Source organism: Pavona decussata, unplaced genomic scaffold, assembly GCF_977016875.1.
Source record: "Pavona decussata unplaced genomic scaffold, jaPavDecu1.1 SCAFFOLD_149, whole genome shotgun sequence".
Taxonomy (NCBI): domain Eukaryota; kingdom Metazoa; phylum Cnidaria; class Anthozoa; order Scleractinia; family Agariciidae; genus Pavona; species Pavona decussata.
The window spans coordinates 394,614-412,500 of NW_028145561.1; the positions used below are offsets into that span (position 1 = coordinate 394,614).

Below are 17,887 nucleotides of genomic sequence, written 5' to 3' on the forward strand. Positions count from 1 at the left end.
ACTTCTAGGTAGTACTCGAAAGTTGAAACGGTGGAAATTGTGTGAGTTCACAGCGAAGAAACTTCACTTTTACAAACAGATCGAATAATTCAAAGCCAAGGAAGCCAGACCAGTTCAGCGGGGTCATGACGTTATTGCAGAGTTATTCCCGGTATGATTCCCAGTAACACAATGATAAAAATCGTTATCGCAGAGTGATTTCCGGTATGTTTCCCAATAACACAATGACAAAATATCAAGCAGTCTCTCTGAATAAAACCATTGAATTATTTCAATTGCGAAGGGAAGATAGTTTTAAAAATCTGCGAAGCATACAATGGAAAATAAATGGGGCTACATTAAGCATTCCGTGTAATGCCTTAGAGGGGCATCTTGTTTATAAGAAGTTTTAGATTTCCTGTATTAATTGCAAACGTGATGAATTGAGGGCAAGCCAGGTCATCATTTACAACTTTTCCTTATATTTATAAATAGTCGTCTCGTCGTGGTGCAGTTGTTACGTGGCAAACTAGAACTTTATCGAAAGCCCACCATATTTATCCGTGGATCCCGGCGTGACTCATAGAAGGCCTTATATGATAATTACAGTGCTATGAACAAGGTACGGTTATTAGACGCTTAACATTCAACCCAAGGGAAATGAAAGCAAATTGTGTTTGCTTCACAGCTGAGCACGTGAGCAATGAATTTGGCAAAATTATACTCTATATGTTAAGGGTACTGGACACGACGAATTACTAATATGTTTGCCATTTTGTCAGTTACATTGGCAAAGAACTCAAAGACACTCTTGTACAACAAAATCTCACTTTTTTCGCTTTACATTAGAATATTGTTTTAATTCCTTATGATAATAATGCAGTATGCTTACATTCAACACCAGACAATGGGGCGTGATTGCGAAGAGGCCGCCATTGTGCTGAAAACGGTATATCAAAACTATTAAAACACGTCCAATTACAAAAAGTGTTCCCTCTTGGGAATGGATCCAATACCTCTGATCCCATTTGATACGCAACTGATCAGTACGTAAAGTTATAGGCTGTAAATATATGATTTCTACATCTTCCTTCAAGGTAAGAGTTAAAGAAATCGTTTGTATAATAGCTTTAATAGAGACAATCAGTCTCGGTATGTCGGGGAATTTCATCATTTGAGCCGAAATGTGTGGTGTAAACTGATGAGTTCAATTTACAGCGAAATTGAACGTTGAGTCCTTCGAATGTCTTTGTTGTCTGAGTTTAATAGGCGGCCGCTGTATCCATCTGTTCGCTACTTATGATTTTTCAGGCCTGTGTTTAGAAAGGCCGCTCTATTCCGCAATCGTACAAAACAGTGATGCTAACCTAAAATGTTTGTCTAACAAATGCACGTGTCTCAGTTCATTTGGCTGTCTTTAGCCCAGACCAATCAATCCAAACTATAAATCATTTCCGCTAAGGATTGACTTTCTTTTTATGAGACATCGATTCCTCAATTATAAACACCCACTCTTATCCAAGTCCTTTCCGCTCAACAAGGACCCCCTGGTGTCTTGAAAATTGAAATACTAACAAAGACCTAGCTCTGGAAGAGATGGAGGCGGATGAATTTAATTCATTGTCACGTACAAAGATCGCACAAAATCAAGCGAGTTTATTGCCGTTTTTAAAGTGGTAACTACTCCGAAAAAACTTCTTTTTTGTAATATTTAGTGTTGTAATTGTTAGCATTTTACCTTAGCTTGTTACCTTTCGTGCATCTCTCTGAGTTCAGCGCATTGTTTGTTCTGTTACGTTTGACGATGATCTTGTAATAAGAAACGCGAAATATTACGATACAGTTTTGTTTGTTGTCTATTCTTGTGTTTAGTTCGCAAGATATTTTTCGTAGTAATTTCTATTTACATTTTTTTGCATCTGGCGGCGGGAAAAGGTTCAGCTTGCCGTTTAATATCCGAGGGTATTCAGTATTAACTCAACGCCAATTAATACTTAGACTGGAAAGGAGCATTAGATTTTCTGACATTGAAAACTATCTCGTGGCGCAATGAGCGAGTGAATCAGTCTGATTTTTTTCATAGTGCCGCTATCACTAGCTAATGACACTAACAATGGTCGAAGAAACATACACTGCTTTATAGTTAATTCTCTGATCTATCATTTGTCATTGTTTTATTCACTATAGTTCTTTGAATACCAAGTTAATGTATTTAAACAGAACTTCAAATTTTCTTAGATATATAGACCTTCCAGTTGATTAGATTCAACTCGCTACAAAACTTTATATTCATCTGGTTCGTGCAAGTCCACCAGATCAGTCTCTGCCGTTCCGTGACCTGTGCTTTACGGCATAACTTTATGAAATAATCTTAATAATGGAAGGCCTTACCACATGGATCAGCCGCCAACTTAATCCGTTTAATAAGAAATATTCCGCCAATTTAGTATGCCACCGAAACATTTCAAAAACCTATCCATTTCATAAGAGTTTCCCGTGCTTATCTGTTTGGTTGAGGGTTGAAGCTCCGCAGCCTGCAAAATTGTCCTTTATAGAGTTGCTATTTATACAGTGTAGGATTAGTACGAATTCTATTTATAGGAGTATAATTGTCTCTTTATTATACCAAGTGAGCTGCCTTAATCAATGACACCAAATGAGAGAATACATACGTTAGTTGTCTCCTATGATCTCAGATAATATAATTTATTTGTGTAATTCGTACACTTTAGAAGAAAATTTAAGTTAAGGCTCTCTTGACCATTGATGTCATGTGACGTAATTTATTTATAGAAAAGTGCTGTTGGAATTACCATATTGGATTTATTTATATTCCTATAGAATCACCTCAAATGATTTTTTTTCGGGCTTTCTTTTCGAAGCTGCTTAAAGGGGAAGTATTATGAGAATTTGATGTCATTTGAAAGGTATTACCCTCACTATTTATTATTATTCGTATTGTTTTTAATGTAAAAACTGTAGTATGTTTCTATTATTGCACTTTTATTATTCTTTAATTTTTTTGCTGTTTAGTTGCACGTTATACGCCAGTTAGTTGCACGTGGCAGTGACCAACTCAAAAGCCTAAGCTCCTTTGGTCACTGCGCACATTTTACTTTTCACATTTATGTAATTTAATGCTATCTTTATATTACTTTTCTTATATATTGTAACTTCCTTTTGTTGTGAGCCATTGAAAGTGCACAATAATAAAAACCTTAAAACCTTGAAAACCCAAAAACGTTTGTCTGTCAACAGAAACAAGAAAATAATTATCTAGTTTTGTTTTAAATTATCACCCCAGTGAAACAAAACTGTAGATTAGTGCCTCTGGCCAGAGACAGAGTAGATCGGAATGGATTGGAACTTGAAAATTGTTAGGCTAATGTTTTTCAAGTTTTCGCATTTTTGTTTTCAAAATGCGCTAGAATAGATCAAGAAATGTTCCTTTCGAGAATTGAGTTTATTTCTTTCCTCTCGTTGTTCTAGAGTTATTTTGTAGCTAAGTTAAGGTCTTATTTCACCATTTTAAAGAAAAGAGGTCAAAAACACCATGACACTTCCCCTTAAGTTGCGTACATAAGTGCGATGATAACTCATTTGTCAATTTTGGTCAACATGCCTATCAAACCTTCGTGGTCATGGCAGCGCAAATTTCATGCAACAAAATTTCACGTGGAATTGTTTCCAATAAAATCTAAACAGCTTCTGAAAGCCTCGGTCCGTCATTTATAAGACGTTGAGGCGGTGGGCCGGTGGTATCCACCCTCCTCACCCACTGTAGGATTTTGTTAATAACATTGAAGTTAAATTTAATTTTTCAGTTCTCAGTTCCAAATGATCGCAAGATTTTTGCCCAGCAATGGGGATATCAGAGTAATCAGCCTTCAGACGAACACGTCATTGTCTGCGCTTTTGTTTCCCTTAATAAATGCAAGTTTGTTAAATAAAACATTAATTAATAATGATTATTCGTCCACAGCCTTCAGTCGATCTCAATTACTGTGCGGTTATTCTCATGTTATGCCTGAAGACAAGGAACAGGGCACCAAAAATCCAAGAATAAACCGCTGGCTGGAAGGAGTGGAGACTGCCATAAACGAGGGAACCTTATACGGCGTTGGCGAGGCGGAAAGATCTGTAAGTGAAAGGAAAAAAAAAACATCTTTTGCTCCCATACTGATTAACCTACAGGCTATAGACACGGAACATAAATTAAACACAAACCAGTATATGTAAGTCAGGATATTGGATATCTGTTCTTTCGAAATGAGTCATTGCCTTGCAAAAATAGCTACAAATACATAGTAACCAATTGAACTGGCACAGATCCATAATGTCGATATCAATCGTGTGTATTGTGCGCACGTAATTATGACTACATTTCCGGTCTAACTCATGTTGCCCTCAAAATTAAATTAGAACACAAAGAATCCGGTTGAGCCGGTTCTTCATGTCAGAAAAAAAAATGACTAAATAAATAAAAATAAAAGGTCGTAAGGATTAGTATTCATCGTGTCCGAGTTTATGCCTAGCGTGCAAAGACAAGCACCCGTTATCGATTGCTAAGAGGAGCCTGTTGCGTTGGGCCAAGCCGTTTGATAAGTAAGTAATGTATATATTTTTTTCACTAGGGTGAAAGGACTAGAAACCAAACCCTGAAAAAAAAAAAGGAAGCGAGAGGGACAGAGAAAACAACGTTGCGAAAAAAAAAAAAAAAAGTAACCGGAGAATAGTACAATTTATAACTTTCAAAATAATCCGTTCTTAGTTTGAATCCCTTGCGGTTGATTTCCTGACCGCCTACCAGTCGTAGAATTACATATTTATTCCATCATCGCAGGTCGAGTTGATTTGAAGATAACGCTCGATGATGTTATTATAAAGAATTAAGAAAGTGGAATTTTTAAGAAAATGCCTTACACTAGTTTCATATATTTGGAACACGGAAGGAAAGCTTTTTGTTAGTAAAGGAAGGATATCAGTCAATACCTTTATAGCGCTCATTCTGCAAGTTGCATATTCACATGTGGCGTCTTTTGCCTACGGCAAATTTTTATTTACATCTTTTTTTAATGCCACCCCATTGCCTTATCACCTGCCAATAGCCCACTCGAACGATGCATTGATCAATTTTTGTTCGCTTGAACGGTACGTAATGGTCGTCTCCAATTGCTCCTTATTATACAAAGGTACATTGTTAACAAGGAAACCTTTTTTGTTTTTAATAGCTAACTTCGTAGACTAAGTGGGCAAGAAATACAAGAATAAATAAAAAAAATCCTAGATTATCTTGGTGAACAAATAAGCTATTTTTATCTCTCCACCTGTTTTCCGGCGAGCTGGCTGTCACGGGCTTTACTTCCTGAGGTTCTGTAAGCTTTCAGCTGAAAGGTTAAAATATTCTTTTGAGCAGCGACTCTTTCATTGAAGAGAAGGCATTTGTTTCACGAGCTTGCGTGTGTTATAATTTACCGGCAGTAATCATTCAGATAGGTAGGTGTTTTGAAACTGTGTAATTCATATGCCATGGAAAATGCATACGTTCGGAAATCAATTCGGTCATTACATGAGCGGCGTCGCTCAAAGCGTCAAATGTGTAAACAGAACGGCGTTTTAATGGCTTATTCCAGACTCTCTTTTGGTAACAAATTCAGGATTTTTCTTGGTTCGCGGAAGGAAAGAGTCAACATCTTTTTGACGAAAATTGGGTAAACAACAACAAAAATAGGAAATTGAAAAGTCGACAGAAAGAGAAATTATTTCATCAGCGCCGCAGTGGCTTTCAGCAAGTCAGCTGGTGGCATATGTTCATAGATTTTAATATACTGAAACCCGATCTTTTCTGAATAGTACGCTACACATTCTATCAAGAATGGCGGTACATTTTTACATCCTTTTAACTGTACTGTCGTCATGAGTTAAGTTACATCTGATTTCGCGAAATTCAAGCCGCGAAACGTCAGACATGTTTTTCTTTGCATAGTTATTTGTAATCTTAGCTGTTGTAATAGTCCAGTCTTCCTCGGCTGTCGCGATCTCAGCGGTAGACATTATAAACAAGACTATTTTTCCGATTTACAACCAAATTATATAACTTTTCAAATTGAATTTTCGTTTTCTAGCGCGATTCACAAGGCGTCCTCATACACAAGACCGATTTATTTCAATCGAGAGGCTGAAAAGCTATCCGGCTTGCTATGTTTGGTGAGTGGAGAATTTTTCGATTCACTCGGCCCAGGCGAGATCGCACTTCACAGAAATTGTGCCAAATTTTATGTTTGTGTATGTCTAATTACATGTCGAATTTTTTGTCATACTGTTTTCGAATCGCGGTCTCTGCTTTTTACATACAATATCAACTCAGTCATAGATGTTTTCTGCCAATTTTGGCTTAGACTGTAGCAGACTGGCAATATACTGGTTGAACATACTGCTCGCTCACAACTCACTGATATCATTTGGTTAGTTTTGGTTAAAACCAATGTTGTTTTTTCAAATATGAATTTTGTGTTTATTTTTTTCGTAATACCTCAGTAAATAAGCTATGTTATCTAAGTAATGGTATTCACGAACACTCAAAGAAATCACGTTCAAAATTAAGTCATAATCTTACGGGATAATTGGTGGGATTAAAAAATGGCTGTCAATTCTTTTGTGCTCCAATTTAGCATAATATAGAATCTTATCTCAATTCAAACTGACGTATTTCGTGTCCCCTTCGTTTGGTTCAACTGAAAGCCTAAAACTACGACAAATAGTACACGGCAAACAGTTTTGTCATATTAATAAGCGCGGAAAATAAACGAGTAAATAATACTTAGCCTTTTAAGGTTTTCAAAGGACAAATTAGCGTTTACTCACTAACATGACGAATTGATTTCGGACCTGTATTGTGCTAGTAATATAATATTGAGAAAACGATTCTTCGCACACAATTACGTATACGCTGACGCAAGAGTATAAAAAAATTGAACTTCTCTGTTGTAATGACAAAAAGGAAATCATACTATTTATTTTAACAAAGACACGAAGGGAACCGAGCGAGTCTTATTTCACAAAGTTGAAGCGAAATCGAGTGAACGGAATATTCACAGACTTGTTCTGCAATTGACTATTGTCTCAGCGACCGAGTAAGTACACATATATACTGAAAGTAATTGAATTCATCCCAAATAATTTGCATATGACTTCAGTTTTAATCAAGGTCCGCGAACTCATTCATTCACACACGAATTTATCCAGGTATTAATGGTTATTTTGTTTTTATTCAATCGTACAGGTGAGGTTGAACCATAAAGGGCAAAACCAACCTTCGTTGCTGGTTTATCGCTCGTCTTCAAGAGACGATATCTGTGAGACAAACGGAAATATCGAGAGCTTAGATCTTGAGAATCTACATGTACACTCGAGACACTTTCCTCCTTGCCCAGAATTCAGTGATACCACAACTTTGACGTTACCGAATGTTCCAAAGGGATCTGGTCAAAGATTGGTAACGCCGAACAACAACACATTGAAAATCATCGATTTGGATAAAGCAAAAAACGAAACTAAGTTTGTGAGAAGAAAAGGTATTCAGATGGAGTCGATCACTTCTAATGACGGTGAACAAGTATCCATCGCAAATGCTGTCAATCAATTATCTTTTAATAACGACGACGACGAGGGAACTTTAAAGAAAAATACGCCTTTAATAAAAAGATTTGGGACTGTTGTAAATAACAATCACATGGATCTATTCTCCAACGATGAAACGGTTGGTGTCCCCGTCCAAACACCAACGTCGCCTTGTCGTGAGAAAGGACATTTTGTATTGCCTTCGCTGATAAACTCTGAAATGCGTCATCATACTGTTCAAGAAGTACCGAGCATCACCGTGTGCCAGGATGGGGAGTCTCGGGCGAGTAAAGTCACACAGCAAGATTTATCTCTAGATCCCAGATTCCTCATGCCAACTGAGGTAAGTCAATCTATTTTAAGACCGAAGTCATTTACTTCGTAGTCTTAAAAAGTGATTTCTTTTTAACAATTTAGATTAGTATACCTGGTCATTTCATGGTGACAACGAAGGTTAATTCTCTTTCTTAAGGGTTTCTGTTGAATTAAATTCCATGTGTGAGCAGTGTGAGCAATGTAATACATCAGTGAATTTAGTGCCCTTGGAGTGATATACAATGTGAGGATGATTATCTGCCACTGCGTTATTCATCTTTGGAATCTTTAATTACTTCTGGTTCTATGTTATTGTCTAGTGGAAGAAACGTTATTATGTTCGGGTGAATCCGGTTATTTCAGAAAGCCTCGCGAAAAGACCACAAGGTGATGCCGGGTAATTTATTAATAAATTTATCGAAACTCATACAGAAGTTTACATTGTTTAATTCCATCTTGTAGTACTAAAAACCGTGAAATTACAGCCTCATAAAAGAAAAAGATAAAAAAAAGGTTTTACAGCTGGCCATACTAAGTTCTACTATTAAAGAAGTCCCTTCCGGAGACGATTTCTTGGAACTAAAATTCGTTTTCGAATTTTTCAAAGGAACATGAAATTTTGAAAAAGGACTACAAAATCCCAGTTTTCCCAAAGGAAAACAAACTTTGTTGATTGCCATCTCATATCCTTTCTTCGCCGCCAACAGTGGTGTGTCCAGGATCTCTCAAATTGGAAACAGAAAAGAAAAAATTGATCCCGAAAATACAACTCGTGGAGAGTGAGCGAGATAGGGAGCAGTTCCTCTCGAATTTTATATTAAGTTCTTTTTTCTTTGCCGTTCTTTCTCCCTTCTCTGTAGTAAACAACAGGGTACCGCCATCGTTGTTTGTTTTATTACTTTGGATGTAACTAATTTTAAAGCACTGGAACGTATCTATTTATCTTTTCTATCATTTTCGTTGATTGAACGTCAAGATCTTCAATCAAAATAGCCTTCGAGGAAGCTCTCTGTTAGGACTGAGACGGAGGACCTGCCCCCGCCCCAATCCTCTCGCGCCTCAAAGACATGTCTCGTTTAGGCTTGCTTGCGGGCTTACCATCAAAAGCCCTGAAACGGCCTACAAATCAATGGCTTTCTCTAGCGAAGAATGAAAGAAAATCATGATTTGCGGACACAGAAACAAAGGGAAAACGATTTACTTTCAGCTTAAACTTTTGGCCCCTTTGTGAAAGTGTTATGTAGGGCTGATTTCAGTAACACTTACATGACTTGAGGGAGCGTTTACCCTTGATTGATATAATTTATCTATTCCTTATAAGGCGAGTGTTGAAGAAGCCAGATATCTGCTGGCGTCCAGACGAGGATCGCTTCCATGTGCTGGTCGACACATGCGCCGTAGAAGTCTTGATATGGTCGTCGAGGAACAAGGGAATGATCCTTCTAGTGGAGATAGAGCCATGACGCCAGCATCATCTCTTGGCGTTCCTCGCCACAGAAATAGGTCTCGTAGCCTTGATAACAGCCTGGCATCCAACGCCAATTTTGCTGCTTTTAAAGAGTCCCTTAAGGTGAGCCGGTGACCATCATGAAAAACTTGATTAAACGATGGTTATACGTGAAACAAATGCGCAACAAAACATGCGAGACAAGCGCAAGCTAAGCACTTGGAAACACAACGAAATAGAAAGTTTTTTGTTTTTAGCGTCGGCGCTTAAGTCTATGTCATGGAAGTTCACATGTAAGTTCGCTTTTGCCTGAGCTTTTCTCGCCGGTGTGAATCAACTCTATATCACGGTAAGAGCACAAAATGGACAAAACATAAGCGATGAAGTGAGAAAGTCTTAGAGCGATGGCAACAGTGTTTGTAGAGAAAACAAGACAAACAGTTCAGTGAATACGTACTGCACTGCTAAGGTCTCACAACTGGTTTAAACATAAAGGTACAGAGCATGCCATACTGTATATTTCAAAGACAAAAGTACAGTTAATGATCACCTTGGTAAAACAACTTAAATTATATACAGAAACAAAGGAAAAAATGATCGTAAATGTGTTCTGTAGGGTTGATCTCAGTATCACGAACAAAAGCCATTTACAGCCTTGAAGCTGTTCCGCAATCTCATTCCCAGAGCCCGCGTTACGCTGGATAAGGGAAACGCGGGCTCTGGGAACGAGATTGAGAATCTTGTCATCCGAAACGCTTTATCCCAGAGTCTCTCGTTTCCCGTTCCGATGGATAAGGGTAACGCGGGCTCTGGGAACGAGATTGGCTGTTCCGTGTTTTCGTGTGCGAGCGAGCATGACAAGGATTGAAAACAGTCTTAACTACTCTACTTACTGACTCCAGCTAACGGTCACGTGATGCGTTTTGAACTAAATTTTCGGGCCAAAACACGAGGACAGAATATAAATAGCTTGGAAAAAATTGGTGAGGATGTCAGTGCGGGGGCTTTGGTTTTTAACAGTGAGATTTCATGAAGGGTTAAAATTACAAAAAAATCTGGAAATGATTGTATGTGTTTTTTTTCTGTTTTGTGTTTTCGTTTTTCTTGCAAGAACTTTTTTCTTTAAACTAATTACCATTTGAAAGATTTTATTATTATCCTCATTTTCATAGGGTTGGTCACGTGTCTCTGATTTATAAAAGGGCTTCTCATTAACTCTACTTCTTCATTAAAACAGGGATTTCCAGTGGTAACTTATAACTGTTTTGAAATTAGCCTTCTCAGCGCGTCTCACAAGATTTTTGATATTTCATTCTTTCAGTTACGAAATGTCAAGAAAAATGTGCTTGGTACATAGATAAAGATGATCAGTCTCCAGCATACAGCCATCAAGCTTGTTCCATAGGAAGCTGCCTGTCTCGATCAATATTGACCAAGCAATTGCATCACCGTCTTTTGCTGCGTGTTAAATTTCTTTGGCTATCCTGCCCGCGGCTTTCATAGCCGCTAGGATCGAGAAACTGTCATTGGCAAGAGCCTTGCTTGAAGACTTGCAATGAGGCCGGTGGATATAGGAGAGATAGGTTATAGCCGCAGTAAGGAGGGGTGGGGGACGGTGGTGAGAGGTCTATTTGTGAAGAAAACCACGCAAAGAAAGAAAAAGTTGACTTGTGAATTTTTTTTACTAATCAGTGTTTGTTTTTGAATGCGTTTTGATAAATTAAATGGAATTTTTTCAGCATATATCTTTCCCTGTACCGTGTCCCCTTACACTGTTAACTTTTCTAACGCAAAGACTAAGATAAGAATTTTTAACGTTGTTTTTACTTTTTTCACTTGTAAAATAATCTTTGTTTTAGCCTAATTTGTACATTTGTAGACGATCTTCAAGAACACTGAAAATAAAGAATGAAAAGAAAATTTGCTAAATAAGAACACGAGGCAATGTCTAGTCACGTGATTATTTCTGTCACACAGACGTTGGCTCATTTGTTCAACAGGAAGGCCGAAATTATATTGAATTGAGGGATGGTTTTAGCTTGGCGTTATTTTGTTCTAACTATACCATCTTTTAAAACTGATTAAAATATATTAATTTCACATATTTCACTTTTTCACTTTCATCTCTTTACCTCTACGGTTACGTATATTCCGACTCAGTGAATGATCAGCTTCAATTTGGCTTAATAGCTCAGTTGATAGAGAACAACACCAGTATAACATAACAAAAAGTTCAATGTTTACTATTTTTCTTGCGGGATCTTTGCCCCCGGGGGGGGGGGGGGACTCCCATATGAAACAGACGGGGATGCTCGTCGTCTCGCTTGGGGGTGAAAATTTTAGATTTTGGTCTCGCCTAGGGTGTTCCGGGCAAAGCGCCAATATTTTAAGCCGCCAAGGTCTCGTTTAGGGTTCCGTGAAGAAACACAATTACGCGAAGAGAAACAGAAGTCAAATTTTCTTTTTAACTTGTTTTCTTTACTGCATTAGGGGTCAAAATTTGCTTAAGCCACGCCCAAATTGGTTTCCTTTAAGTGTCACAAAAAGCTTGAGCCACGCCCAGATGATCTCCTCTAGGGGTGAAAATCAAAATTTCCGACGAGCATCCCCGTCTGTTCCATATGGGAGTCCCCCCTCCGGGCTTTGCACTTTATGATACGTGTATACGCGTGCGCCGACCGTCTTGCACAAGTTTGTCATTGATTAAAGTGCACCTAACCTTCAAAGTTTTGTTTTCTTAAATAAATCTTTGCACCTGTTCGAAACATATTGCGCTATTTGGCGCCTTTTTCAACCAAATCTTGACTTTTAAAAGGCTGTAAAAGTTACGAAATCTAGCCATCATCTGTCCCATGACCGAGCTAGTAAGGGGTATGGGTCTATTCCTTACTTGACGTCACTAACCGATTTGCATTGTGTTAAGTCTTTTTGAAAATGCATGCAAAGCAGTTTGTGACATCATGTAAGGAATAGACCCATGCCCCTTACTAGCTCGGTCATGGAACAGATGATGGCTAGATTTCGTAACTTTTACAGCTTATAAAAAGTCAAAATTTGGTTGAAAAAAGGCGCAAAAAGGCTCAGTGCGTTTCGAACAGGTGCATAGATTTATTTAACCAAAAAAAAATTGGGGGTTAGGTGCACTTTAATACCCTTGAGATAGCGTTTGCTGATAGGACAGGACACTGTCCGTGGGAACACTTCCAAATCTGGAGGATGTAAAAGGAATTCTCGCCACCTGATCCTCTCTAGGCACTAAGGTCACCATAAGGGACTTAGGTTCTAGTCCATTAATGTGAGACACTTTCAGAACACTGTACATTTGAGCAGGTGAGTACAGTGTTCTTTTTATATCAAGCCATATTTTCGGTAAGAAGGACGCTAAAAACCTTGCATTGCGTGACCAAGAGCTCTACGTGGCGCACTTGTTTGCTGAGGAGATAAACACAGAGACGGATTTGGTTGGAGAAAATTTGGCCACCGAAGGTGACGAACTTTATTTTCAAGATCTGCCAATATATAATAAGCTAAATATCTCTTCAGCAAAAGGTGGAGGAAAAAACCGCCACCCACTAAGATAAGAAAGAGAAACACAGTAGGAAGTAATTCGCAGGCAGGCGGAAGGAGAGGTGGTGGAAAGATGCTGAAAATTGGTTCAAACCAGCGATTTGAACGACGTGATGGTGAGCGATCGAAAGGGGGCGAGCACATGGAAAAGCGCCCCTAAGAATGATATAGTCCGGAACGCCCTAAATTCTGATTGGCTGGAAATAAGATAGGCTTGGACCCTGCCGTACAGCTTCTACAGTTCCTTTTGGTCGATTTTTTTCTCTCGTGGGATACCCCATCCCTGAGTCATACTGGTGCATGCCAAGTTATCTGGAAATGACTTAAAGCCAAGTTGTTTACAGTGGGCAACATAATATGCTTTTCACATGTAAGTACAAACTAGTTAGCATAAGAACAGCATAATCTACATATGAAACTGAACAGTGAGGTTTGTATCAAAACACGGTCACCCCCAGCCTCGTTTACAATCCAGGGCTAGGTTACTTAGCACACAACTGCAAAATGGGCTATTCAGTATGCTATTTAAATGAAATCACAAATTAATAGTCTTAAATTTTCTTAACTGACAAAAGTCGCTCCCAGAATTATTACTGATTTTTGTTTAAAGCAAGCGTAGAACTAAGCAAAGGAAATTTGAAACGAAATATGTCCAGGAATAACTTATCTAAGACAAATATCTAATAAAGTCGTTTAGTGTACTTTATAAAGCTTATACAAATACCTCGCCTTTCACTTCGTCCTAAAAATTCCGGTTCAGCCAAAAAAAAAAAAAAAAAATTGGAGGCGTTCGCGGAATTTTCACAGCCCGATTTATTCTTACCATGGGTTTCAATATGGGCAAAGGAGAGTCCAGGGAGCAAAGACAGATTTGTCGTTAAATTATCTGGAACTAGATATTACAATAGTTGTTTACTTCCTTTTCCAAGGTCCCATTCTCATTTTTGGGCAACGACAAAACATGGACCCACGTTGTAAGGGAAACTTCAGCCTTGAAATAGTTTGAAACTCACACCTACCTGCTTGGACACACACACACAATGTACCTTCGCGTGGTTATTGTCTATCGAAATTTCTGTGAACAGTAAGTCAAGTGTTCGGGGGGAAGCTAGAGTTTACTCGTCGTGAGCACGATTCAAGTTCGAGTTCGAGCCAGGATTCAACTTCTAGTTTTCGATTCTCTTTTCTTCTTTTTATGTCTTTTGGTTGTTATTCTCGTTTACATAGTGATATACCAGTACTAAACAGAAAGAGTTAGGGGTGCGTTTCTTTGGGAGAATCCTAAAAGGGATTTGTGATCTTAAATCATTCGGATTATGTGCATCAAAGGCACCGACGAATCCTGGTCATTCGTCGGTTCCTTTGATGCATCATGATCCGAATGATCTGAGATCACAAATCTGTTCTCCCAAAGAAACGCACTCTAACTGTCTGGGTCATTATCGATCTCTAGATCCAGTACCGCTGTGACTCTCTGCTGCTTTACTGGGAAAGATATACGACGTTCCTCAGTGTTCGTGACCTTTCAAAGATTAACTGAGATATCTATTTGCATAAACCTGAAGCAGAGATCCCATTTCATATGATTATGCACCACAATAACTGGATGGATCTGGATTCAACAGAAAACGGAATGCTTGCCGTCCGCTGTCGTCTTGGAGCGTAAGACAACCGGCTGGTTGCTTAGGTAGTACCCAGATTTCTCGCTGACATATTGCACTGGACCAAGAGAAGATGAAGGTACCTTAATCCTCTCTTGACTGAACTCAGGAAATTGGAGGTAAATTTCAAAGTAAAAGGAGTGGCTTTTCTTCCGGTTTCCAGATTAAATTAGTTTTTTAAGACGCATTATTATATCATATTATGCGCCTGTCTTTTTCGAAAGGCGGCCGGTGATTGGTCAGACAAGGAACGACGATTTGGAATTTTCTTGTTTGCAAGAGTAAACAGAAACAAACAAATTTAGCTAAAATTATAATTAATTAAATGGAAATCAGTATAAAGAAACACAGCTGTAAATTTCCTGACAAAAACCTTAGGCCCACATGGGTTGCAAGAGGTACGTCATTTAAGCTGAGTGAATACGCCACGTTCACCACCAGCTCAAGAGGTGGCTTTTAGCTTTTTCCTGTCAATAAAATTCCTCCTCGTATTTTCTTTTTGATATTATGGTGTGTCTTCGCAGAAAAAAAATACTTTATCTTAAAAACAGGCACAAAAAGCCACTCCTTTTACTTTGAAGTCTATCTCCAATTTCCTGAGTCCAGTCTACTATTTCAGGGAGAAGCCTGGGTACTAACTTTTGCTGACGATCGTGAAAACGGCGTCAGTTGCCTGGTAACATTTGACTTGATGTCCAATGAAATATCAATAGCAAACAACCACGCAAAGGTACAAACAGGTTCAAACTATTTTGTAAGCGACCGTCACACAGTACCTTGACCACCGATTCGTAAAAATGATCGTTGTTTCTTTTTCCTCGCGATGGTCACCCACCCCTGACATCTGGTTGTTGCTCGCACGAAACATTTGGGGGTTTGAGCTCCGGGATGGCGGAGAGAATTATTTTTTTCTACCGACTACGGAAGCTTCTTTGGCAGCTTAGTTAACTATCCGATAACGTGTAGTTGAAACTGATGTATAAACTTCGCACGTATGCTTTTATTTTGTTGAGAAGAGAGCCGCGTTGAAAGGTCTTAAAAGCCTCCAGTAGATTAAAGATTGATCAAGATTGTGGTCAAATGTGGCAGGGATTTCACGGAAAATATAAGGGGGAAATACTATAAATAAACGTTTGAGGGTGTTCAAGCTCGTTCGCATGTTTTTTTTTTTGGGGGGGGGTAGGGGGGGGGGCACTGCAAAGTTGTTTGGCTAAAGCAGTGATTCACTTGTACACTTTGGACGGGTGAAAAGAAACCGGAAGTCGGAAGTCAGTTTTTTGTGGCGCGCGCACCGGTCATTACCTTGTCATAAACAATTTCCGTTATGAGGTCAGTTAGCGTAACGGAAGATCACCAAAACAATATGACGCTATCTTTCTGACTAAAACTATTCAATTAGCTCAATCGCGGTCTCCTTCGCAACCGTCGTTTGGGCTCCTCACGTAAGGCACTTACTCCCCCAACTTGCTTGACCAGCCCAAGGAGACTGTAGCTTAATCGCGACGGGAGGAAAGGTTTAAGAAATCTGCGAGGCGTACAATGGAAATAAACGAGGCCGCTAAGTTAGTCTTTATAATGGCTTTCTTGGTTTTTTTTTGTTTGTTTGTGGTAAGCCAAAGATCTCAAATCAGAAGATTCAGTAATTTACCTTGCAAAATCGCCACTATACATTGTTGAGACCGGCGGAGGTAATTTGCAAAACCCCGTACGCCGAAAAAGGCTTTCAGTGTTCTCTGTCGTTGTTGATATCGAGCGGCCGCCATTGCAAAGCTTAAGTGCCCGGGGTAGTCAATCGATAAAAATTGATATCGGAAAATCATTTGATAAATCGATATCTATCGATAAAATGAATTTAAACGATATCGATTTTATCGGTCAATCGATAAAATTCGATACTCATACGCCGACGAAGTGTTAATGTTATCGATTGTATCGGATTCATCGATCGTTATTGAATCGATAAAAATTATCCTGTTTCCGTTTAGGGAGGGTTTGGTTGTGACTCCTTAAATGTAGATTTCAAAGGCGGCAATGAAATGATTCGTTGATAAACACTGTACAAGAGACCAAAGAGACTGCATTATGATTTTCTTCCTGATTTTCTTCCTGATTGATTCTATTTCATTTAAATTGCCTATCACCCTTACACAGTTTTAATAAATTTCAAAAATTTATGCCTGTCTTAGACACTTTGCGAAGAAATAAATCGTATTCCATGTTTCGTTTTGTTTTTATCAGACGACAAAATCGCCCAAAATAGGCCGTTTTCCGCCACATTGAATCCAAAAAGGAGCAGTTGAGAGACTGGGAACAAGCTTGTGACGTCGACCCGGTATCTCAGCCACAGAGCATTTGCTCATTTGTCACTACATTCTCTATACTGAACTTGAATTGTGTCAGGAAGGTATGTGGTAGTTGAATATGCTGCCTTTTCAGTTATGTAGAAGGGTATAGTTCTGCGCGCTATGCTGTTCGATAATGATGAAGAAAGGAAATGTAGAAAGAAATAGATCGATTTCATGAAACAAAAGCGGGCCAAATCGGAAAATCGTCAATACGCTCCAAGCACTTCACAAACGACGACTTCATGCGTCGATTCTGATTTATTGATGAAGTGAGTAACAAGCCAATCCTCTCAAGACTGAAACGAGATGCTATCGGTATAACTGTGACTGCCCATGCTAAAGCGGTGACCACAAGTCCAGGTGTACTGATTTAAACTAGTGCCAAACATCGCCGCGAACGAGCGGTAAGAAATGTTTCCATATTTTTTTAAGCTTATAGGTACAGCCAAAACAAACCTACTGAAATAGGATTTTAATTATATAACAAGAATGCGAAGAAGCGAATGGAATCTTTTACTTCTGAGGCTGCTGTCTGTTGGCGATCGGGTGAAGGGTCACAGTGATATGATAAAGCTAGTTCTCTCTCTTTCTGAACTTTACGTGTATAAATTTGGGAGCAGGCTTTCCAAGAAGAACGGATCTTTCTTTTTAAAAAAGCTTCAGTCTTGAATTTGTCTGTGAAGAACGAATTTAAAAGTCAATCGAACCAGTGTCGGTCGATCGACATGTTCGAAATACTGCTTCAAAAGGTCGGCTTTTCTTACTTGGAAATCGAGATATTTTGAAAAATAACACATGCAACGGCTTTCCAAACGTTGTGCGGTTTTACTTCTCTTACTACCAGACCAATTTCAGCTAATAAACAATTTAAAAATGATAAAAATATCAACTGAACAAGCTTATATTTACGCCACCAAAAAAGTTTTCCTCGGCGGTCCGCATGTTGCCGCGAA

General features: G+C 38.8%; 1 protein-coding gene across 2 annotated transcripts; it reads left to right on the forward strand.

Moving 5' to 3' along the window:
• Positions 1–417: 417 nt before the first annotated feature.
• On the forward strand, positions 418–11,465 carry LOC146466240 (uncharacterized). Of its 2 annotated transcripts, XM_085127613.1 has the most exons (5): positions 419–601; positions 3,962–4,119; positions 7,262–7,942; positions 9,236–9,484; positions 10,683–11,465. In XM_085127613.1, the coding sequence occupies exons 2-5, from the start codon at positions 4,003–4,005 to the stop codon at positions 10,716–10,718; spliced, it is 1,083 nt and encodes a 360-aa protein (XP_084983739.1). In that variant the 5' UTR covers positions 419–601; positions 3,962–4,002; the 3' UTR covers positions 10,719–11,465. The 2 variants fall into 2 exon arrangements, with proteins under 2 accessions (XP_084983740.1, XP_084983739.1); XM_085127614.1 differs by lacking the exon at positions 3,962–4,119 and having other exon boundaries at positions 418–601.
• Positions 11,466–17,887: the final 6,422 nt, after the last annotated feature.

What these genes read in the sequence shown, in the direction of transcription:
- LOC146466240 (XM_085127613.1), top strand. Translation starts at nt 4,003, where the DNA reads ATGCCTGAAGACAAGGAACAGGGCACCAAAAATCCAAGAATAAACCGC. An exon ending in TTGGCGAGGCGGAAAGATCT is followed by an intron (nt 4,120 to 7,261) that starts GTAAGTGAAAGG and finishes TCAATCGTACAG; the next exon opens with GTGAGGTTGAACCATAAAGG. An exon ending in CTTTTAAAGAGTCCCTTAAG is followed by an intron (nt 9,485 to 10,682) that starts GTGAGCCGGTGA and finishes TCATTCTTTCAG; the next exon opens with TTACGAAATGTCAAGAAAAA.